Below are 25,255 nucleotides of genomic sequence, written 5' to 3' on the forward strand. Positions count from 1 at the left end.
GTACGAATTTAATAAAAATCGACATCGAAATGCCATCGCACGGAATCCTTACATCTCCGGAATCTACGATGACCCCGTGAAATCGAATGGTCACGATGGTGGTGCAGCAGGAGAAATATGGGAGAGGGTTTAACCGAACATCCTCGCTAATGAATATATATCCTCTCCGAAGCTTTGAGAAGTACCGATACCTCGCGCTGAGGCTTGAGTACACAGTAATCAGAGTTCACGGAATTGCAGTGAAAGAAAAGGAATAATAATGATAGACAATAGGTAAAAGCGACGGTATGCAGCTGATGCAGCAACAGGATAGATTTGTTAGCGTTGAATATGTACATACTTCGGAGCATCGGCAGCAGCACTTTGCGGTATATATATATACCTTCACCAAAGGTGCTAAAAGCAGAAGCGACTTAGGAGTCACTGCTGCAGACGTTATAAGACGAGAAAACGTCGAAGATTCCTTAATGTATTGAACACACCATCGTCTTTGAAGCACCTTCGACCATTCGGCTATTTCCAATTCACGCCTCGCTTTGTGTATTATGCGCCGAGCTCTTATGATGGCAAAAGAAAAAAAAACGAAGTTGAAGAAAAAGAAATTCCACAACTGGCACAGCACGGCCATCCTACAAGTTATCCTTTAAAACATTTTCATCGTGAATGTTGGAAAACCTTGAAGGATCAGTTGCGCTTATTTTCATCGGCGACGTAATTGAGGGACGAAAACCAGCGGCACGATCTTGGCAACCTTATCGAATCTCCGTCAATCGATGCACGGTCTGACCATATGCGTAAAAAAAAGTTCTTGGTCGGACGACGACGACGACGACGACGACGATGTCGGCAGTTATAGCTTGGATAAAAAGTAAACGCAATCAATGTCGCGAAACGTAGAGGAATTCCTACACCGATCGAGTGGTGCCTTCATACTTGTTGCAACACAGCTAGAGGTGTAAAATCAATGTTATCCCGCCCGTTATGACAGTGTCAAAAACGGTGGTGTGTTTTTTTTTTTTTTCTTTTGTTAATCGTCGAGTAGGTACGGCAAGGAGCTGAAAGTCGGCAGCTAAATGCTCCGGGGTTGTGTAATACCTTGTACGTACTACGAGCCAGATGTTGAAGAGAAATTCCTCGTAGTGACGCGTTTCCTCTGGATTTCCCTCCCCCCGGCGGCGACGACATTTGGTAATTTTAACATCTTTTGCTTTTATTCATTCTTTCGCACGTTGTCATTCTTTTTTCCTACCATCTTGACGTCGTTCGGCATAATCAGTCTGTGATGGTAAAAGACACGAAGACGAAACTCTTTAGCTAATATATCATGAGGATATGACATACACGCTGCATTCGTTACTATGGAGTTATAAAATTATAAATGTATGATATACAAGTAATGAAATGTCAATTATAACTCTGCAATAAAATTATTCTTGCCGCTCGCTACGTAGGTATTATTATCAGCACTTTGCCAACGCGTGAGTCGTATTACTACTTTTATACTTCATAGCCTACATGCTATAAGTGTCAATTAATATTAAAACCCATTTCTATGTATGACAGTGTATAGTTCCATATAGGTATACGACTATGCCTATAAGACGACCATCCATCACCGGACATTGTTATATACATATATATATATATATTCAGTTATCCCATACATATATGCGATAACTGAATTGAAACAATTCCCACCGTGACTTATCGCGGTTCTATTTTAACAATCGTATATCAACATATGTACTCGGCAACCATGTGAACAAACTAAAAGGATAAAAATGTATCGTTTCTTATCTACGATCGCAACGTTTGCCGGTGTCGACTCTATAAAAATGAACTGTTGAATTTAAGGACCTCTAAAGTCCGAACGGCTCCCCGAAAAAACTGAACAACAATTACCAGGAACCTAGACGTAACGAAATTCAAATCTTTTGACTGATGAATGAAGATCGGCATTGCGTGATGCTTGTTTCCTCGGATACCGTTCCTTGTGATTGGTATCACGAGGCGAAAAAACCTGATCGAACCTCGTGTAGTACGAGGCTAAGAGCAATGAAATCTTTGAAGACGATTTTAACGGTCATCAATGGTTCGGAGACTTGTAACAAATTGTACAACAAATTGCCAACCCGAGTTAAATTTGTGCGAAAAATGACTGGTAATTACTTGTTATTTATCGATTATCATTAGCGGCGGTCTGGTACAAATGGCACGGATACCGAAGACGTGTTTCCCCTCATAAATGCTCGAGTACCGTGTGCGGCAGAGAACTCCAAGAGCTGTAATTGAAAAACTTACTCGACGATCGAGCTTGCGCAAGCTTATAAATTGCCGACCGCGCGACACCGATAATAATTGTTACTGCGTACGTGATCAAGACCGAGCCGCAGGCTCAGAATCCAGAACGGCCTTCGAATCGAACGAGCACGTTGCAGTATAGTATGATAATTTATTGGCACGCGTTTTCCTTTGTGATACAACCGCCCCCGTCGATTTGAGATACAGGTATCTGTAATAAATTATTCAGGTATATATAAACTCTTGCGGACGGAATTCGTACCGCGTTTTACATGCAAATATGTAATCCAACGTTCCTGTTACGATTTTGATAAATCATCAGATATTCGAGTCATGATTCTTCGAAACATTTCGAAGGTATAAGATGACTAATTTTTCCGTTGCAAACACAATCCAAGGCCCTGATTGGAAGATAAAAAAACCTCTAATGACGGTATAATTTTTCTAGCATGAGCTTGCACATTGTTAAGAATACAATTACGGGTACCTAGCGTTAGGTGAGATGTGTTGTAAGAAAGAAATTAAGAGCTATTATAGGTGTAACTGTACCCTTGACGAGCAATGCTCATCAAGTCCATAGGAGGCAAAGAATGGGCGTGTAAGAATCAGCGTGAGAGATATATATACGCACGCCTGACGAGGTGATATGATATAAATTGTAACGCGTGGTAAACGTCGACAAATAATAATTACAGTTTCATCAAAGCGGATCGAAGGTAGTCTTGGACACAAGAGCAAGACTGGATTTGGTCTCGTCTTGGTCTTGCCTTGATTTTCGAGACAAGACAAAGACAAGATCACCATAAAAAAATTCGAGGCGATACCAAGATTGCCCTGAAGTCGCGACAAAAGTCTCGCCAAGATTAGTCAATATTCAAATGGAAACCGTATTTAGGTAAAACCCAAGGAATAACCCAAAACGAGCCACAAAAATCAAGGTTTTTCCGAGACCAAGACAAAACTTAACAGACGAAGACAAGACCAAGACAAGATTTTGCAAAGTCTCATCGTGTGCCCAGCACTCAATTCGAAGGAAATCGCTTGCGTAATTCCAAGACTATCATTTTGTTTCCTAAACGGAACAGTGTCGAAACGTCGTTATAATTTTTGTTCGTCTCGATGGTAGCGTGATTCCTGGACTGAGTATTCAGTTTGACATGATCCAACCTCACAACATGAAAAAAACGACTAGCCAAGGCATAATCGAGGTACTTTACGAAGATTTTGCGTTTTTCTCTGCAACTACGAGATGGAAAGTACCCGGTGGACTGAACACAAGTTTGAAAAGCTATTAGGCAATCGACACTTTTCTCTCCTCGACTCCTGCTGCAGCATGCTCTGGATGTTGAAAATCTTCACGCCTTATCTCCACCCCGTAACTATTTGTCTCTTTCTCCCTCTCTCTCTCTCCCTCTCTATTTCTTTCTACCATTTTGCCATTAGCAGTCAAAAGGTCGGTCCCGAGGGTCCTGCCGTTTATTTTTTTGCCCCAATTTATTGCTTCACGTGCTCGGAATGCCACCCTGCAGCAGTGCGACTAGCTGCCTAGCTTATAGTTATAGAACTTGTTGACAGAACGGAACCAAAGATTGGAATTATCGAAAACGGAGAAAGCAGTTTAACGAAGGTAGGCACGTCATCAAAACCGTGACTCTCAAGTACCGAACAAGAAAAGTTGAACGCCGAATGATATCATGATAATGGCTCTTCTACCCCGTGAAGTTACATCGTCGAGGAAAGCAAGTCTACTCGGCATTGCTCATAAGCTGACTGTGACCGTGATCATCAGACGCGGCAGACTGTATAGGGCTGACAAAAAATGGTCTATCATGGAAGGGAGAGAACCACGCACGCGGAGAGAGGGGAGTAGAGGAGAGGAGACAACCTTCGGTCGGGTTGCAGGGAGCGACGACGTTCTCGGAGGGAGAAAGGCAAAAAGGGACTTGGTCAGGTCCGGCATCCAAGAAACTGATTCCAGCATCTGTCCCAGTCGTGTGAGCATCTTTTATGCAGTCAGATATTCAGCCGTGTCCTGTACCCTATGACCTACGCACTTTACGCTCAAGGTCCGTTCTGGCGATATATATACACGCGTGTGTGTATCCAATATACATTTCTGTACGTATAATACGGAGTGTGCATACTACATAATCCAGGGTCGCAAACGGTAGAGGACGTATCACTTCGAGCGTACGCAACTCGAGTCTTGAAATTTTTTTCACTTTTTTTACGGCTTTTTCTCTTTTTTTTTACTTTGCACATAACGTTTTTTCTCTTCATGCCGCGTGGTTCTCGTCACTAGGCAAATAAAATCATATTCTGTACAGATATGAGAAATGTATTATACGTTTGTAAGAGAAAGAATTTACGGTGACGTGAAAAACGTTGGCTAGTGGACGAAAATTGGGATTAAGTTTCATGGCTCTCCAGTTAAGTTTGATAAACTTTGAACGAGAAATTGGTTGTTAAAGACGATCGATCATTCTCGATGAAATTTTTACAAACGATAACTTATTTCGTCAAATGACACGTGTTTCACAGCCTTTCGTGGAAGCCGCAACAAGATATTTGCAGACTGTTTATTTTCACTGAAAGCTGAATTCCCACAGCGGACTTATTCAATCCGTACAACCGCGGCCAGAGTTGAAGCTTGAATCAAACTATTTGGTCACCTGCAGAGCACTGAATTTAGTTTCTATTATCCGATTCGGAAGACTTTCTATCGTGGCCGTGATAAATTCTCCATGTGGATCCAGACAGTTCCAGCAAATGTATATAATAATACTCATACGTAGGTGGAAGTATAACGTGATACCACTCCTCCTCCGACTTAATCTCTCATCTGATCTAGTCTCATCTAGCATCGTGGCGTACGATCTTATACATACAAAATATACCATATGTATACACATACAATACGTACCATACATATTCCTCATTCATTACATTTGTTTCATTCACACCCGCGTCACGCCCCCGCGTCTCATGCATGCATGCGTACATACATAGAAGCGGCGTGCTTTTAACTCTTCCAACTTTTTCTTACCGACGCTGTATCGTTGCTCCATTGCACCCTGACTTTCGGATGTAAAACTTTTTCTCCTCTCAAAAATAAATTATACATATATATACATGTGCATATATGTATGTGTATACCGTTTACATACGTATATCTTTTGCCTCCTAATTTCGTTTGACGTACATCCCCACCGCGTGTTCTGCAGTCACGTCCGTGTGAACACCCAACTCTCGTATTCCCCGTATCTCCGTCACGGAACCGGAACACAATTCAGGAATAAAAAGTCGAGCTTGGCAAGGAATTGATTCAAATTCTCGCGGGCCAGCTGTCGGAAAATGTCCACATGACGTCAGAGGATGGTTGTCGGCGCCATTTTATCACCACACAGCCTAAGTTTTTTATTTTAATGGAAGCAAATCGTATTTCTTGGGATTTCAAATTACTCATGTCCCACAAATTAATGAAACGTAATCAATGATATATCTGTTCTCATACCATCCACATGCGAAAAAACACGGTCAACGGTCAGTTGTCAGCCTGGTTGCAATAGTTTGAGTTTTTTCCACCAAATGAGGCATTGCAAAGTGACAATCCCGATAGACATCCGCCCCGGAATCCATCCTTTCAAATCACCTAAGCAATCGAGTTTCATCTGACCGCTATATCAAGTACCGATCTTCGACTTAACGAATCGCATGAGCAGAGTCGCACCTTTTTATTAACGATTGTTATAAAGTAAACCCATTGTAGGTAAACTTGGCACATATCAAATCGGAATAAACCGATTGAAGATTGAAGTTGTCTTAGCACAATTCACGACGTGGGAACTTGAAGTATTTCTATCACTAGTATCGAAATATTAAAATAACAAATGAAAACTCGATTGCGTTTATTATACTCACCGCATATGCAAGGCGTGCGTAGGCGGCGACGATGGCGCCAGTTGAACGTGTGTTATGACGGGGCCCCATGAGCGTGCAGGCAGAGCACACCACAAAGAGGAATGTTTGCACGACTGAGTGAGGCCGAAAGCCGCCCTCAGATTTCGAGCTTATCTCATCCAGACCCGGCGCCCTGAGGACCATTTCTAGAGAGGGAACGTCACCGAAAACTAAAGTGAGACAGAGAGAAAGAAAGAGGGATAAATAGAGAGATCTAGATTACGGTAGAAAGAAAAGGATAGACGTGTATAGTATAATATGTATACGCATGTAAGAAAGCGAGAGAAAGAGAGAGAGAGATATTAAGTATAAGAAATGTTTTCACCTTACTCGGCGTGAAAAGATTAGGTAAATAAAATGTTGAACACATGATATATGCGGTGTCTTTCAAATAAACAACTATCTTGTCAGTGACGAATAATAAATTTACCCTCTTATTAGATGCACCAATACTCTCTAACGCATATATGCGCACTTCAGACCGATAACAAGAACTGTTCAAGATACATTTGCTCGAATAAACAATGAACAAATTCGACGAAGATCCATGTAAATGAAAAAGTATCAAGTCACACAGTTACCGACTATTTTCACCAGACGTGAGAAATAGCACACTGTAATAAAAAGCCTTAGGTGAAACTTATATGCAACTTTGTTTCCGTACATGCATATAGCTTTTACAATTTTTTTTATATACGTCTAATGCCTTGGACAATTTAGATGATGCAATGGCTTACATATATATGCCTCATGATGCAGTTTCTCACGTCGAACTAGCTGGTTAGTTGACCGAAAAGAGTCATGTGTTACGAAATATTCCAGGAAACTGTTCAACAACTATGCATACAAACGCGCGTCTTAACAGAAACGAGGAACGATGGGGGGGGGGGGGGGGGGCATGATTACATCTTGTCTTTAAAATTTGTGATGAGAATAAACGGTAATTGGAGCACCGTTGATATGTTTACTCCTCTGTAATGTGGAATTAGACGTATAAAATTCGTACATTCCTTTTTCTCTGTTCTACCCCAATTTTTCCGCTTCCTTCCTTCCTTCATTTTTGCAACAAAACCGTGCTAATGGTCAGCAGTAAAATGGGGACCAAGAAGTTACATCCCCATTCCTGAAAGGCTGGCTTTTAGTGAATATCCCATAGTGCAACGATTGGGAAAAGCGAAAACCGAGATGTAACTCCGGAGCGAGAAAGATTACCCGTAGATTACAATGGGGAGAACACCTTAGCCGTCCATAAACCATGTTACCAGTTTTGAACTTTTTTTTAACCCCTCGCCGTTACCTGTCGTAGGATTTTGCTTGACCCACTCTTCCAACTGGTTACGTTATACTTTATGGATGACCTCTTAAGAGTTTTAACACTTCGTTTTTAGTTGTTGAATCGTGCAATTCGTCCCTAAACCTGCGGGGGAGGAAAGAAATTCCGGCAGAAGATCAAAGATAAGAACGAACAAAATTACAACTAAGAGGAAGAACATTAAAAAAATAAAAATGTGGAAAGAACCGTGTATAAACGGACGAAGCGAACGACCATTTGCCTTTTCTGCAATCATAGGGTCCGTAACCTTCCACATTGAGTGATCTGACTAACGTCAAAGGAATGAATGGAAAGTCTGCGCCTCGCGCAGTTATTATTGACAGAAGAAAATAGCAAATAGTCCACGTATATACTAGCGTCGTGTGAAAAAGAATCGCGGATTTGGAATAATAAGAGAGTTTTATAATGAGACGTAAAGCAGCACGTGATGCATATTAAAATGTGAGAGGAGGGTCTATAATAAACAAATGCATGAACCGCACTTAAATGTCAATAAAACTAGTTTAAAATTCTTGGATGAATGGATCGCCCTGAAGACTTCTACAGTTCTACAATGATGCAGCTGTGCCCATAAGTCGTCATATTTAAAGAAGCGAGCTTATTAATCCTCACCTCTCCCACGTACTTCCATAATTATCCTCGGTCCAATTAACATTATTATTATTATTATATGCATCTATCCACGTATCTCACTATAGGCGAAGAGAATCCTGCAGCTTGTAAACTGTGTAAAACGCACTCTATGAAGCCGTTTCCAAAAACCGGCAACTTTGTTCGTTTAAATCAAATGATTTTCAACAAATCATAAACCCAACTACAGACAGTCCAAAATTAATGACGAATATATCCCAACTAATTTCTCTTCTTCAAATACGAGCAATTGCATGTACCAAGTAGATGGTGAGTGTGAATTGATTTTCTACACGCATCCCCAACGAGCTCGTAATATAAAATCAACCCTCTTTCTATCACCCGCGTGTTTCCCCCGTGGATAAAGGAACGCGCGCAGTGTGAATGTCCTCGTTTCTTTAGAGTCGTATTATGGGGTACAAGGTACACCACATGGTGTATCGGGTTCGCCTAGCGGTTTTTTAGACTGTGGAGGTGAAGGATGGCTTAAAGCGATCAGATGCGGGTAAACACCTGGCCAGACACTCACCCTGCAGGTATTCCGCGATCGGAAGAAACGTCGAGTTTCTTCTTGCACTATACAGATAAGCGTTAGAGATAAGGTGACTGTAATGTTCCAGAGTTTTTTTGTGCGTGCTTCAAACGGTCAAACGTCACTCGGAATTAACATGAACAAGACTGCGTTTCAACACCGCATCAATCCTCCAGTCTGCAGAAAGACGAGTTCAATTCCTGGATATAAAACGTAGGAGAGGCAAACTTCCGGGCAGAAAGATTTCCGCATCTGGTCAACCGGTCGAACAACCCTACTGCAAACTCCAGCTGCAGTGGATCACTCTTTCCAATAAATACCTTGTAAGGCCAAAGTGCCTTCTTATATAAGGAACAGGGGGAATGCATCCTCCGAAGTGCAGATTGCAATGAGATCCGAGAAGAGCCAGCAACGTATATTCCAACTATTGATCAAGCTATGGGTAAGAAGTACCGAAGATCAAAGCACTGCTGAGAGTGCAGAATACAATTGATCGGACATCAATGCAGGATGGTATAGTGGAAGAAAAAAGAGAATAATGAACGAAACGAACTTCAATTGCTGAAAACAAATGTTCAATGTATTCCGCTATTTCGCCTGACAGGGCGTTAGGGTTGAGGGTAGAATTTGTGCATCAGATTGGTCAAGATTTTGGAATTGTGAAGGGTCTTTCCACCGGCGATGGAGGCCGGAGCCGGAAATCGTAAAAGTTCCGCGAGTCCGGGAGTATCGAAACGTGTGGAAGACGGCAAACCGAAGGCTTCATCACTGTTGCCTCCGAGCCCCGGATCGTCGACCGTAAATTGTCCGGCAGGCCGATCCCAACTGTCCCAAGGTGTCGCCTACGAGGGTGGCAAGGTGGTCGAACCTCCAAACGCCGGTGTCGTCGGCGGCGATTCCCGAGGGGTAAGATTGACGATTTACTCAGATTTTCCAAAAGTACAGCAGCGTTTCCTGTCATCGATCTCCTTGCATTTTGACCGTGTACTTTACACCTCGCTGTTTGGACTTTTGGGGTTCTGTCAGGTATCACCTCCAATGGTCGTCCAGCTTCCGAATCATTGCGAAACCATAAAGCGCAGACTGCATGGCGTCTAAGAAACGTTTGACATCTGACGCATCACTTGTCTTCATTTTATTAGTGGTATGATTGTATAGGTTCTCAAATCTGTTAACCGACGAAACGTTATCGTTGAACCAGCTGATCAATCACCGTTTATGCGACCCTAATTGATCCTCTGATTTAATCAATTTTTTATTAATTATAGTGCATATAAATCGGGGATCAATGATAGGTACTTCATTCGCTCAACGATCTTTAAACTCCGAGATGACTACTGAGTTATTTATGCCTTAGCATGATGATGATCTGATCATCTAACCGAGATCACGTCACTCATATTTTTCTACTCCACTCGACATGAATATTATAATTTCATTGATGAATTACAGACCTTGAGCGAAAATGATATTATCACAATTTACTTCATATCCATGGGATTCGTCAAGTGAAATTGACCTTTGTACAGGTACATGAAAAAGGGAAAACTACCTATGGATTGGTGAAAAATTGTTTTACCTCAATTACCCACAATCTGCCTCTCACGCGCACATTTTCATCTTTTATTCTTCGAATGCGGATAAGATTTAACTATTTGATTACTCTGAAATCGATTTCATGACTAAAAGGATCTAATCTCGGGCAAACGCATAATATAGAGGAAATTATATTCCGTGTCGAGATATGTATATATTATACATATATAAAGATGTATACTATATGCCGGGGCCTCAGATGTTACAAGGTAGACATTACGTCTAATTAAAAACCTCATGCTTTTCAACTCTGAATTAATTTGACACGTACTAAAATCACCGACAAGATGTTAGACCCGTAGATCTCGGACACAGATAGTTAATTTCTTAGTCTTACATAGACGACATACATGAATACCTATAACGTATGAACTAGTACAACGCTTCAACACATATACCGCACATATAACGGTGTTTGGCGCCCTGCGCCTTACGAGATAGCAATAAAGAGTGCATAACATACATACATATAAGAAGAATCACGCATATCATATATACGCACGATAGATCTCTCCTAATATACACGAAGACCATGTTATGGGTTAGATTGTGTTAGGTTAGGTCGTATGACGGGCGTAGCGAATAGCTGTGCATAAAAACAGGGAAGTAAAAATAAATGATGAGAAAAAAAAAAGAGTAGTAACTGGAAAAAAGTCAAAAAATTTTACATCGGATATATGTATACATAGTCGGGTTCGTCACGTGGCCAAGCGTCGCCAAAGGGGGAGGGAAGGAGGGAGAGACGAGAGGTTCCCCTCTATGTTTATTATTACTGGCGTGTGTGAAACTTTGAGTTTCCCACAGACTCGCCCTACTTCTGACGATGCCACCCGGCATACGTACGACGTACGCCTCGCGTACACTGGCCCCATATATTCACCCCAACCCCTGCATCATGCCTTCCAGTGCAGCGTGTGCACTGCGCGTGGGACCACCCCGACCCCCCCATGCACCCCCATGCATGCACGTGACCGGCGATACCCAATTCTTTTTGGGCCTTCGTGCAAGCCGAGGCAATTCTCCAACCCTCCGATTTTGTTTACGATTTTTTTTATATCCATGAGTGCGTGTGCGTGTGTTTTCCGCTTTGAACTATCTTCCCATGAAATCACCTATATCGGATACTTTGGTTAGAATACTCGTTCAGCGGGACGGTATATATGATAATTATGATAAATCGATAGTCTAGCTAGGTGGAATAATTTATTCACATGAAACTTGAAAATCAACCGCGCATGGGCCAAATAATTCAATCTCATTGGTCGGCGAAATCTTCCCGCAGCGATATGTTTGTCTCCGATGCAGGCGGGCCAACTTACGCAAAATCTGTACGTTTGAATTTTCAAAGAGGATAGACATTAAATTCCGACCGTTCTTTGAAGAATCAACTTTCCGACCCAATAACAAATGCTTCCCAAACCTTTCCGAGTCGCTACCTCAATTATTTAAGATTCTAACCTCGAAAATTCGTATCAACTGCATCGTCGATAGAAACTGACAGCTGAAACTCGAGTTGGCCAGCCTGCACGAACAGCCGATAAAACTCGCGCATGCGCGGTTGATTTTCAAGTTTCAAGAGATTGTCCCGGTATGTTGTCCACTGCATTGTACATTCGATAAATTTTTTTCCCACAGTAATTTTCACCAGACAAAGCTATCGATCCATAATTATATCTCGTAACAATTACGAAACGCTTCTAGGATCTGATATTGACAATTTTGCGCCAGCTTAAAAGTGGCGATGGAATGAAAGAAAGAAAGAAGTAAAGCAGGAAAGAGAGAGCCGTGAGAATTTGGTTAAATTATTTACCACCGAGAAGTTCAAAGAGAGAGAAAGAGAGAGAGACAGAAGGTGGGGCAAGTTGTTTGAGGAGCGTTTACATCACGCATTAACTTCGCCGCGTGGCGAACATAGTCGTCGACGATGTAGGGGGAGAAGAAGACAACGGGAGGTTTAGGTATCGGTGCATTTGTGTGCATGTGTGTGTGTGTGTATAAAGTTTCCGGGTTCGACCGCAATTTCCCTCCGGGCTTTATGTACTTTCTCACTTTTCCCCCATTTTCCCACAGTGGAAAGACGCGGCCCCGTTCGTTCGTCATCCCAATTCCCCCCTATAAGTCCGACTCCTCTCCCGCCAATATAATTGTCGCTTCGCTTCGTTGCGGCTCAAGTGCACGTGACGGTTATCTTCGGTTTTATCTACACCTGAACGCAAAGGGTTGTTAAAATCGGTAACACGACTATATTTCGACCTGAAAACCTTTCGCGTTGACCATCCTCCAAAGAAACGGACGATAACCTGAAGATCGATGACTCCGACACGCAATCCGGTGATTCCCCTGACCTGACTATCCGAATAACGTTCGGTAAGGTAAGTGTACCGGTTATTGACACGTTTTGACCCTCTTATTACTAAAAATTATAAATTAAGGGACAGAATTGTGAATTTCTCGATGACTAAAACCAATTGCTTCTTATATTTGGCTAATTTTAGAACTAAGGATAAACAGATACAACCAAAGAAGGTCAGTAATTAGGACAGAGTCAATAACCGGTACGCTTACCTTAATACAGTTTTCTTCAACGCTATCTCCCGATGAGCGAGTAGAAGCGGTGCAACTCAATAACGAAGTCAACTCGAGTAGTTACCCATCAACCGAGTTACCATGCCGATCAATTTCACGGTTCCCACAGCGGACAGTCCACTCCCTGCACCCATAATACAGTCCATGTCACGGTTGGAAGATGATGCCCACGGGGCCTAAGGGGTCCGGAAATTAACTTTTCAATATTATTTTATCACCCCGTTTGCCTCGGCCCCGAAGTGAAAGTGCCTGTACCTGTATACATTTTCGAATGAATTATACATGCCGGAGGATTTTTATCCCTCAAATTCCGATACATTCATGTAGATGGTACGACAGACCTCCGTGATGGTCACGATTATGATCACTGCCACTTCCTGGCTAACTAACTTGAGCCCCCCTTCCTCCCGTCCCACCGAAATGCCAAGGAGCTAAGTTATTCGTCCGGAAAAATAGGCGACGGTAGCTTTTTGGTAAAACTAATAAAGGTCCCTGAAGGTGAGGGCAGCTGCCGAACGGACACAGGTAGCCCTTGACACGGCCACGCTAATCCTGCCTTATCTCCCGACGCGGTCTTCGTCCGAATGATGCAGGCCCAACGTCCGGTAGCTCATAGCCGTATAACCGCTACGCCGCATGAAGGTGAAACGCCGCTACCGCATCCATGCCTGAAACTCAATACGCTCTTGTGACGGATGCTTCGCCTGGCTCTTGGACGGACAACCGTTAATGATGGAAATCCATCTGCACGTCGCTCAACTTTAACCCCTGACCGCGGTATGCAAGCGGTACGGGACGATATCGAATTACGAGGACTTTGCGCAACGGCGAAGTTGATATGCGAATGAACTCAAAAACGGAGGTAGAGACAGAATTTCGAGTTTAGTAGTTGATAACTAGCTTCATTTTTCCAGGGACATTATAATATTCGGTTCGGAAGAGGAACCGACTTTACACGGTACCAACTTTCAAACTTTGACATGGCTTGAAGGATTCGTAACTCCATTGCCTCCTTTATTCTTTCATTCATCGAGCTTTTATTACACTATGTAAGTATTATTTTTGGCTGACTCAGAGCCGGTTGACTTTGGCTAATCGGTCGCCCATCTGTACCAACAAAACCTTCGGCTGTGCCGCCACGCGGCTAGCAGTAACTACCAAAGTGTGTACGGGCTTCGAAAAGCGAGGAGAGAAACGAGGAGGTTGCGTGCCTTTATGGGTTGTCCGCGGCCCCGTTGTGTATGGGAATCGAATTAACTTATGAACATTCGTTAGTTAACGGAGCGTGGCGGTCGGCTCGACGAATGAAACTTGTGTAACTTGTTTCGTTCCCACTCTATTATATCGGTCTAGGGGACGCTTGCGTTCGGCATTAACGCGTTGCGTGATTATATCATCAACCGGGACCCCCTCTATTTCGTTATCTTGTTGTATTATAGCTGGTGCATTAAATGCCGCCTGCAGATCGGCCACCGATCCATCCTATGACAACATGCAAGAATACACCCCGAGCATTATCAACAGTTTTACTCTATCAAAGTTACGATTTGCTACCCACGACCGGAGATCATCAACTGCCAAAGGGAGAGGAAATAAAACTTGTATCTCGGGGGTTTTTGGGATTATACGAAGCAACAAAGATCATTTGAAGTTGTATTTAAACTGTGATAAGGCTAGGACATGGTAAATTTTTGAGCTGGGACACTAAGCATCCCACTGTGACTGAAGGGGTTAATGATCCAGGATTAAATTTGTTTGAATAATATTGAAATTTTCTTAGCATGTCTTCTCTTGTATTTTTCATGTAATTCCGGTGAAGGTAAACTACATATTATACAGTTGTGCACGCAGCGCACGATACTTGCAAAAAATCTGGAACAAGTATATACGTCCGTGACATACAAACGATCTAATTGTAACACGGTTACAGTTGTTGAAAATAGAAGAAAAAAAAAAATTATCAAACCGGTATAAGATTTTTATGTTCATAAAATCCTTATATTTCTTAAAATATTTCCATAAAATTGTTCCCTTTTTCTGTATATGCGTAACGATTGACCAACTTTTCGAAAAATCAGTGATCATTTCTCGAAAATGCTGCACCGAAATAACCACGTGGTTAAAACAATTCTACTCGCCATGTTTAAAAAAATGATATTATTATTTTAGCAATGAGGTGTACCTCGTAACTTTTCCCCGTCAAACCGGCCACGCTTTGTTGTGCAACATTATTATACGCATCGGAAGATCGTAAAAGGCAGGAAATTCGAAACTCTGCGTTGCTGCCTGCGAGAGATCAGTGCCCCTCGTCATTTCGTTTGGCCTCAGGCTATCACCACCCTCGCGTCTAAATCTTTCAGGTTCAAATTGCTCCTAACCGTTTTGGAATGTTTCGAAAATTGCTCGAATTCATCGAAAACCCTGTAATAAGAACCTCGATGTTTTTTTCACCCAACTTCTCTTTTACAAAACGGAAACCTCGTTTCTCGCTTTTTTAATTTTACAGGGCAGATACACACGATTCTTTGAAAGGTCAAATTCCTCTGTTTCTTTCTTCCTCGAAGAACCCGCCGTCGAAAGTCGAATTCATCCCGAAAATCATCTTCACTGTAATTTTTATAAGTTTTTTTCAATTTATTCCTTTTATTTCCAGTTCCAGTCGATCGGTTCAGTTAATTGTTAATTCTTTTGCGTTACTTGCGGCATTTTTCTAAAGCGCGTCAGCACGAAGCAAAACCAGTAAATCTACTGAACAACGACGACCACTTATGGAATTACGACTTGCATGCTTGTAATGACAATAAGAAACCAGTCATTTCGCAAGCGAAGTTCGTAACAGTTAATGATCGTGATAAACGATGCGTATTGCACGAAGCTTACCGGTTAGCGAAATGATTTTTTACACATCTGGGACTATAAATTTTGCGGCCACAAATATCCAATCTACCCAATTGAGAATATTACAGGTTACGTATACACGATTACAGTATACGTACGTGCACGAATCTGTTTGCTAAAACTATCTTCTATATATATTGAGAGTGAAGATTGGATTGGCAGGCGATTAAATAATCATGGTGAAATCGATACAAGCATGTATTTATGTTGTATGTGGTATGCAACGTGATTACCCAATTACACCTGTACCTTCGAATCTCCTACATTATATACATAGATACGTGATTCATCATCAACATACAAATCTCGTTGAATCAAAATTATTGATTAACTGTGAGAAAAATAAAGTAAAAATTAAATACCAAACAGAAAAATACGAATAAAGACTGAAGAGGATCTAATAAACACAAATAAAACATGATGTTGAAATTAATCTGACCCTCACCTTTTCAAACTCCTGTAACATTTGTATTATTTCGTATATTTCTTACCTACTCTCTCTTTCTCTCTCTTGAGCTTTTTTTTCCTCTATATCTCGTTCCGTAAACTCGCAAACTCGCACCAACCGCAGACCAGCAATTGGTCGCGAGGTAATAATTGTTTGTAAATTGTTTTTGCGGTTAGAAAAAATAAATAAATAATAATGAATAAAAGAAAGATATAAAAAAAAAACATTTTAAAAAGAAGGAGTAACAAACGAAACGAGAAAATAAAAATACCACCTGGATGTAATAAATTCTTGAAATCCTAAGGTTCTTTTTTGCCCGGTGGACGCAGGTTCGTGTCTGTAGGGTTAATTCCCCGATTAAAACCTAAGCTTATAATGTCGCCAGAATAATTCTAAACTGGTGTGGAAGTCCCGTATATACGCACGTGATAGGGTATCTCAGAGTACATATAAGCCTGAAACGTTAATCTAGCTCTGTAGACCCCTCTTCTTATGTATACCTACTTACGGCGTGTGTTTATAAGAAACCATTAGCCGTTTGCAATCAATCACCGATGGCCCGTAACTTATGACATTTACGAAACAAGGCGACCCCGGGGTCGCCAACTGTGCCATGGGAAAAAAGAAACTTTAAAAAGTAAGAATTAAAAAAACCAACCAACTCACGAACGAAAAAGTAAAAAAAAAAAAAAACGACTTCGGCACTAACGCGACTCGATCTCTACCCTAGGCTTACTTTACCGTAATGCTCAACGAGGTCTATAATCAGGTACGTACGGAGGATTTTGGCTCCTAGAACTCGATTATGATAAAACGTACTCGTTTCCTCGACGCTTAGACAAGACCCTGCTAATTTTACCTTGTGAAATTTTTATTCTCGAGCAAATAATTAAGTGGGAAGTTTTATGGCGTAATTATTTTTTCACAGGAATAAATTGTGTGTTCACCTAAAGCTTGAGACAAATTTCTCCGCAAAGTTCGCGTTGTCGAGTCTGTGAAATTAACTAAACTACAAAATCCCGTTAGAATTTTCGGCCGCCATATTGGACAAGTGATTTTTGATTAAAAAAACCTGATAGCGAATCCTTGAAATTGAATTTTTAATTTACAACATTTTTATTCCGATTTTTAAAAACTGTAATTTTTTGTATTCAACATCCGTTTCAGCGTATGACCAACGCCCAAATGCAGGCGCAATTTTACTTGAACGAGAAAAAGATATTTGAACTATTCAACTTCCTGATCGGTCACCTCCTCGTGGATGAACCGACTGACCCGATCGAGTACCTTTACGAATTGCTGGATAAATGCATGCTATTCAGAGCCGGACTTGGCGAGCCGCCGCTTCTCTTCACCGCCCGGTAAATAATAAACTCATTTATTTTATATACCGTTATATGATACGGGGTCACTTCGGGTTATTCAATCGCACGTAAATGAAATCGCGGATACAGAAATAGGAGAGGTAAGAGGCGATAGTCGTTAGCCTTTCTAAATTCATATTTATCGGTTCTCTATAAAGCGACAAAGCATTACCGAGACCATTTGGAGCGGTTGTAAATTAACAATGAGAAAATAACACTAGCTACCTTGGTCTAAAAAAGGTTCAACAATGACCATAGTATATTTTTCAATTACTGGTCGGTTCATGGAAAAATTTCTCAAGAAATCAGCACGCGAATTGGTTGTACTATTATATTATACCTAGAAACACGAGCAAAGAAGTGGAAACGAGAATCGCGAGTGAAAAAATGCTCACGCATTCACGTTCAGCAGCAGCAATTTGGCAATTTCATTTAATGTTTCTAGAAATCGACGTTGGAACAAAAATTTTCAACGAACTCAGCGGCACCGCGCTTTTATAATCGTAATCAAAATCCCGACAGCGTTTAGACTCCAGACAGTGATTTCGTGGGTGGGTAAGATCAGGCAACGTACCATGCAGTCCTGCAAGCCACCCCCCTCAAGCTCCTCGTGACAAACGAAATGAAGAAAGATAAATGATATTCCATGAAAAGTCGGGTATAAGAAGATGAGGCTCTCCTCGAGGAGAGAATTGCCCAATAATTTAACCGCCGCAATGCCGCCGTCGCCGCTCCGCCTGCAGAGTTTAGATCCGTCGACTGTTACTTCCACCCTCCTGCAGCTAACGGAGAAAACTTGATTACGTGCCAAAGCGTAATATCCCAAGATATAGACTTTGGAGACCGTGTACCGTCTCTTACCGCCCGTCGCAGCGAAAGCTATGAACAAAAATCGGTGGATCAGCGTTGTCTAATAAACGCGAAGCTCTGTACGTTGGAAGGAAATAACCTCCTGCCGCCTGCATTGGTGAGGAACACTTTCCTACACAGGACGCAGAGCCAAGGCAAGAATTTTTATTTTATTAGCTTCCATTGCTTGGACGGTTGTTCATCCGTTCAAAGTCATCGCTAGAAGAGGCAGCCTGTAATCATTCGTCGTCTTGAAGGAGCTACGAATTCTGGGAGGGTTTAGGAGACAGATCCTCTGCCTGGTAGATATCTATACTTTACTCTTTCACCGCCAACCAATTGTCAGGGTATAACTTGGACTCATCCGAGAAGAAACAGGAGAAGGACGACTGCTCAGGCGTACAGTGTAATTAACTTGCTCCGAAGTGCAGGCACTTATTCCGTACTTCACCAGGAACCTGTGGAGCCTAATTCTTAATACACGCCAATGTACGTCAAGACTCCCGTGACTTGGAAGGCGGAAACAAGGAGAAGCTGCATGTGCACGGCACCACGACTACGCCGAGACCCGATCGCTTCCACTGGTCAGAATTATGCTAGCTGCAGTAAAAACAATCCATGAAAATATCTGCACGAGTTAACTGTGGGGCAACATTGAATCCAACAAACTAGGCTAGGCGATATTCTCTCAGTCTTTTAAAGTCAATAAAGACTATCGTTCGTAGTTTACAATCTCGGCTCGAAAGACCGTGGAGCATTAGGTACTTTTTACACATTCACAACGTCAAGGAGACAGACGCGACAAAGTTGGAACATCTTTTCGTGGAATATCTGGAGCTGAAGGCAAAGCGTAGTTGTGTATGATACTTTTCCATGAATGAACTCGGGATGGTATCCAAATACTGATCCTCCAACAGAAGCACATGTGACTACACATATAGTCGAGCTCCTCTTCTGTCTTCCACCCTAGTTGCCTTGGGTAGTTACAATGAGACCAGGAGTTTTCCACATTGTTTGCATTGTAGATTCTTTGTTGAAAAATTTGACGAGTCTTGTTTCCGTAGACACGTCGAGAGCATGTTCCAGAGTCTGGATCCTGGAGGCTTGGGCAGCATCTCTCTAGACCAGTACAAAGCCGGAATGACCACCCTTGGCATTGGCTGCTACGACATGAACCCGAAGACTTGCTCAGCCGGACGGGTTGACAAACAGACTTTTGAAGATGAGGCGTAAGTCCAGTTGCACATTCTGTAAGATTTTCGGCTATGACTTCAGGTCTCCAAAGACACCTTTTTCTAATCTTATATTTGGCCCTGCAGTTTCGGATGACAGTTTTGCGTTTACCTCTTGCACATACCACAAAATTTCCGCGATCATAAGTTTCAGTTCTTTTTTCTCTTTGCGTAAAATGCAAACGTGTTACGTACGGAGGATAAGTATCGTTGAAAATTCTTCTCCCTGAAACGTTATAACGCGACGCAGATGTTCGATGGCGGCTGGCGATGTTTACTTCACCGCAAAATGCTAATTTATTAGGTCAGTTCGGTTTGTTAGCGCCGACAATTCGTTCCCACGGAAACGTTGTACAAAGCTGGGCTGCCTTTACCTACAGCGAAGCCAGACTCGAGATTCTGTACACAACTGAACAGGTTTAACGACAGTTACAATTGGATATCTTAGGTACCTACTCGTTTTTCAATTCTTTTTATTGAAAATTGGTCATCAATTTTACAATACAATTGCAGTATCGCCGCCGAACGCATAAACATTCCGCTTCAAACAATATACCTATGATCCGAAAGTCTGAATTGCGTCATACCGCGCCTTTTCCAAAGCTGCTACACGCCAACAGCCTGGTCTATAACGCTCTATCGAGCCGTAGAGAATGGCTTAAACTGGTCTAAACTTTCAGCATTCATGTATCCCGCTCGTTCGAGGTCAGAGAAAAAGGTTCGACGACTGGTACCGCACGTGTTGCAAATCTCTTTCCAGATTTTACCACCCAGTAATTTCAATCTCTCATCGTTCGGAACAATTCTGCGATCTCTAATGACGATCACTTTTCGCAACAAGCATCTTTCGGTGCTCTGACGTAAACTAATAAGCGTCCGATCCGATGGCGGTGTAGTACTGTAAAGATGAAAGTACAACTGTACAAGTGCCTAATGGATCCAGGACTGGAACACGCGGCGAAGATTCCCACCGTCCAAATCGCACCGTTCGAGTCAATTGATACCGCACGGTACGTTGTCCAATTATTGGATCTTCGACCTGACTACGTGGCAGCAGTCGAGGTTGAGGCTGGTCAATTTACCAGTAATAAATAACCGGGTTGAAGCGTCGAAAGGATGTTTTCGTACCTTACTTCTGGGTTTGAAAAATAGTTTCGACGAGTGTCGATCAAGCTTGTGATTGTGCGATTCACACAAAATTCAAACGGTACCACAACGTAATAATAGCCGAGCAGATCGTTCAGCTGTATAATCGTTCCTTGACGGACAGGAGATAGCTGCAGGTACCGTTTATGCCTGTCTCCGTGACGATCAAGCCGATGCTGGACTTTGTCGATCCGAAAATTCCGTTAACCGATCAAGTTTCTCACGCACAATTCATCTGAACGGAGAACGCGAGGAAACACACAGCGCTTTGTGTATTGAATTACCGCCACATCGATTAAGATCATGGCCAACGGTCATATCTATCCATGAATCTTCTCGGCGATTCTATTTACTTTCTAGCAATATTTTGGCATAACGTCTGCGCAAAAATTACTCCAACTTCGAGTCAAGTAGACACTCTACTTTTCATTGACTTCTCCTGGCATTGGCTACGAAGCTGAAACAAGCAGTCAGAGTTGGCAGGCTAACGAGTTTAACTATTTGGAAATAGAAAAATGGAGTTCAGGTGCATCCTCGTAATTTTGTAATAGCATTGGGGGTTCAAGGTATTTAACGAGATTTTGATTTTCGGACTTCACTACCTTACTCGAATGAACGTTAGAACGTTTGGCTGCTGATTCTAGCTGCTAAACTTCAGTCTCGTGCGTTAGCTGGTAGCTACGCGGTATCCTCCATTCAACAGTCTGAATTCCTTACGCGACATGGAATTTCTCGATGCCTGAGGATATACCTGCAGCGGACCGGGGGATCCCAGCTTCTGAAGGCACGGACAAAATCAAGTCCCATCATACGTGCTCTTCTTCAGAAGATGTGCAGGCATTATATACGTTGCGTCGCGGCAGTTTTGAATAATCGTAGGGATTACTTTAATAAGCGAGGGGTCGAGGCCCCAGACATTGAGGCACGCGTAGCCCGCGGGTCCTAAGGACCAAAAGGATACCCTAGACCGAATTACGGACGCCCTTTTTTCCTCGAAGGAATCTGCGAGGAAGGATACCGAGGATATGTTATTCCTGAAGGTACGAGGCTAGGAATGGAATCGTCCGTTTACTTTCCAGATAAGCAAATGAAAGAGTGAAAAACAGATTAATTATCGGTTGATTATAGTTCAAGTCCTGCAAGAACGTATAACGTCGCGTTTGTAAAATTCGTGACTCAGAGACTTCGAGTCACTGCAGTCTGAGCACGAGTTAAGAATCTTTAACGACTAAAATAAGAGGCAAAGAGACGAAGAAGAAGAGGAAGATGATGACGAAGGACAGGTCTGCGAGTAATTCTATCCTGAAAAAAATCACGAGAACGAACAAAATGGGTCAATTGAAATTCGAGTAGACAGCGTCTTTCCGATTCTGTATTGCGTATCCACTTTCTACCGAAACCAATCGACGTGCAGTCGTCCAGAATACACGAAATCCAGGATTCATCGATTCATCGTTCTTTGGTTCTCTCATTCGCCTCACGTTTTATTTCACTTGATTACATTTCGATTGCTTCTAACGGAACGAGATCGCGATAGATCGAGTTTTTGCGAGTACCGTGTTGAAGCCCCGCTTCTTACGGGTAAAAAAAATGTGGGGAGAGGGAGAGGGAATGTACCAAGACAGTTAATTTACTGTGGAGAAAAAAAAAAACTGCAAAGATTATTTCGTCCCTCAAATATAACACGCAGTACGTATAAGTAAAGAACGTAGATGACCCCTGGACTCGAGGCTCGGTCAGAGGTTAATGGACCATTCTTGCGAATCATTTCTGTCATTGTCCTGTGCTCGGGTACCTATACAGTCGTGTAGCTATAAAGTATACATAAATTATTAAACAACCGACCTGAATTTGCATTAGTGTCCGAATGTACGTATAACGTATATGTACACGAGTCCGTCTCCGTTCTACAGTGCGACAGAGAATGGATGCTGGAGTGATTTCGAGAGAGACAAACATACAAGGCGCGTGCGGGGCGAACTCAATTTGCTCCGATTAACTAGCGCTCGCTTCTCGGTCAATATATGACCGTAGGTATTTACGTGCAACGCGTGTGTACATAGGAATAGAACATCGGACTGTCTATAACGAATATTGTATGAAATTACATAGCAATGAGCAAATTTTCAATCGAAATATCGAACTATTATCTCGAGTTTCGAGTTGAGCAGCAGTTGACCGTGAAAAGATTATGACCTGGTTCATGATCAACGTTTGAAACTTGTTCCAAAATCACTAACATGTTTTATATTTTGACAAATTTTTTACATTTGGATATTTTCAAGCGATATTCAATCGCGTAAATCAAGTTTTACGGACAGTTAAGGATGGCCGGAAACTTGGCGCATGTGTAAAAGTTATTTCATCGAGTTATACAATGTCTCGTGGAAAAAAAGTGTATAGAGGTTAGTTTTTGTCGGTTTATACATGTACAAGGAGGGGCATTCTTACGATAAATTATCACTGCGACGAGCAGGCAGACCCTGAATTATGGCTTTGGAGCACCGTAGTAAAATCGCAGTTTTTGCTCGTCGCTCGCTTGCTCGCCTTACAATTAGTTTACTTCGGATGTATTATATTTTAGCGCAATTTCGAACTACGGGATTATTCACGTATATATATATTCCCGCTTTGTGGTGAAGATAAAAAGGTTGCTCGATAATTCTGCTTTTTTTTTTTTTCTTTCATTGTCGATAATCATATTTCGATCCTTTCATTCGGCACATGTTGAGTGCAATCAGACTTTCGGACACCCTGGAATATACGTAATTGTGCGTTTACGTCTGACAGCTAATGTGTCACTGCGTACATTACATACGTCTACTCTTCTTCGTCTTCTTCTTTTTCTTCTTTGCCCGATGACGTCACCCGTCTTTGGGTCAAGTGGCTTAATTGAACCAACTATACAACGAATTATTAAAGCAAATCTTGTAAGTTTCCTTGATTATTTTCAAAGATCTAAATAACACACACGTGACAAACAACGTTCGAACATCTTCCCACTCTTTTCGAATATCTCGATTTTCTGTTATTCCCACTCTGGACAGCGTGAGTAAGAAAATGAAGTAACGAGTGCCACGATCTACTCAAGAATTTATTTTCACAGAAAAAAATGCCTGGTGAGTATGCTGTCCGAAATGATAGTCAAGAAGTCGTAGAAGAAGGGACTGAACAACACTTGGTACAAAGAAGTTTGAAGCAATCATCATATAAGTTCTTTCGTATCCAAATGAAATACATATCTACCTTCGGATAAAAAAAAATGACCATGTGAATAAATTTGATTACCCTATGCGTATAAGAGTATCTTTCTAAATTCGTTGAAGTAACCATGGTAAAAAAACAGAATAATAGTAGAAGAGTACGTAGGTATATCACCACCAACACCACCAACACCACCAACACGTGACTCGGTTGTCCGTGTAACGTACTTCCTGCAAGCATTATCTGGAAGGATATTTATTCCCGTCGTTAATACACTTACTACCCATGCGCACGACGAGAAGAAGAAGTAAGTCCAGTCCAGTCGAGCACTACGGCACTGCAACTTTCTAGCCCCGGACTCTTTCGTTGCAGGTCAACGTAGGTATATATTTACGTGTGTGTAATTTTTAACACCGCATGAAGGAGCCGGCGTTGTCCCGCTGTGTGGCAGCGCAGCTGGACCAACCAGGCAGAGTTGAAAGTGTGCCCTGCACCGCCCGCAACAATGGGTGGGAGTAGCCCAGGTACACACGAGTGGATAACCAATACTTACGTCCGTAAGCCTCCGTACGTTACACACCGATCTACGCGCAATGACAAGAACCGGGTTGTCCGCTCTCGTACGGCGGATAAAAAGTTCCAGGGAAGTTCGTCGATCCGGCGAAAGGTTCAACCTAAAACCCAATGATCAAGGTGAACCATGCGCGGTACCAGATTGCGACCCATTTCTTGGATGCGGATATCGCTGCCCCTGATCGTCGTATGACGCAAGGTAGTTTCAGATAATTGGTATGGTTTTTTTAAACGACGTTAAGTTTTGGCCCAGAATTTGACACGGATAATCGTCGATAAACTGGATGAAAGTCAGCCTTGCATTCGCTGTTGCTGCTGCTGCTGCCGCTGCTGCGATCGGAGAGCTTGACGTGAGTTGGTAAATCGGAATGTAAATTACCGGTATCGAGGATATGTATAAGAAGCTGTGGAGCAGGAGTTCGAGCCTTTGGAAAATAAACGCCGAAGCCTTTCTTGCCCTCCGCTGGTTTTGATTGTGCTTTTCAAGTATGCACGAGCCGAGACTCGGTTGCCCGAGGTAAATCTACGCCCATTCTCAGCTCTCTTTCCTCCTCCACCTCCACCTCCACCTCCACCTCCACCTCCACCTCCACCTCCACCTCT

General features: G+C 42.3%; 2 protein-coding genes across 2 annotated transcripts in view; one reads left to right on the forward strand and one right to left on the reverse strand.

Moving 5' to 3' along the window:
- LOC124176189 (rho GTPase-activating protein 44-like) overlaps positions 1–25,255 on the reverse strand; it is a 79,254-nt gene that overhangs the window by 47,613 nt on the left and 6,386 nt on the right. The window contains exon 2 of the mRNA XM_046557126.1: positions 6,223–6,431. Within this exon, the coding sequence (XP_046413082.1) occupies positions 6,223–6,227 (5 nt within the window). The 5' untranslated portion in view covers positions 6,228–6,431. The remainder of the gene's footprint in view (positions 1–6,222; positions 6,432–25,255) is intronic.
- On the forward strand, positions 12,658–24,033 carry LOC124176953. The gene is made up of 4 exons (XM_046558875.1): positions 12,658–12,724; positions 17,452–17,645; positions 19,562–19,726; positions 23,982–24,033. Exons 2-4 carry the CDS (start codon positions 17,455–17,457, stop codon positions 24,031–24,033), a joined length of 408 nt encoding a protein of 135 aa, XP_046414831.1. The 5' UTR covers positions 12,658–12,724; positions 17,452–17,454.

This window comes from Neodiprion fabricii, chromosome 2 (genome assembly GCF_021155785.1).
Source record: "Neodiprion fabricii isolate iyNeoFabr1 chromosome 2, iyNeoFabr1.1, whole genome shotgun sequence".
Taxonomy (NCBI): Eukaryota; Metazoa; Arthropoda; class Insecta; order Hymenoptera; family Diprionidae; genus Neodiprion; species Neodiprion fabricii.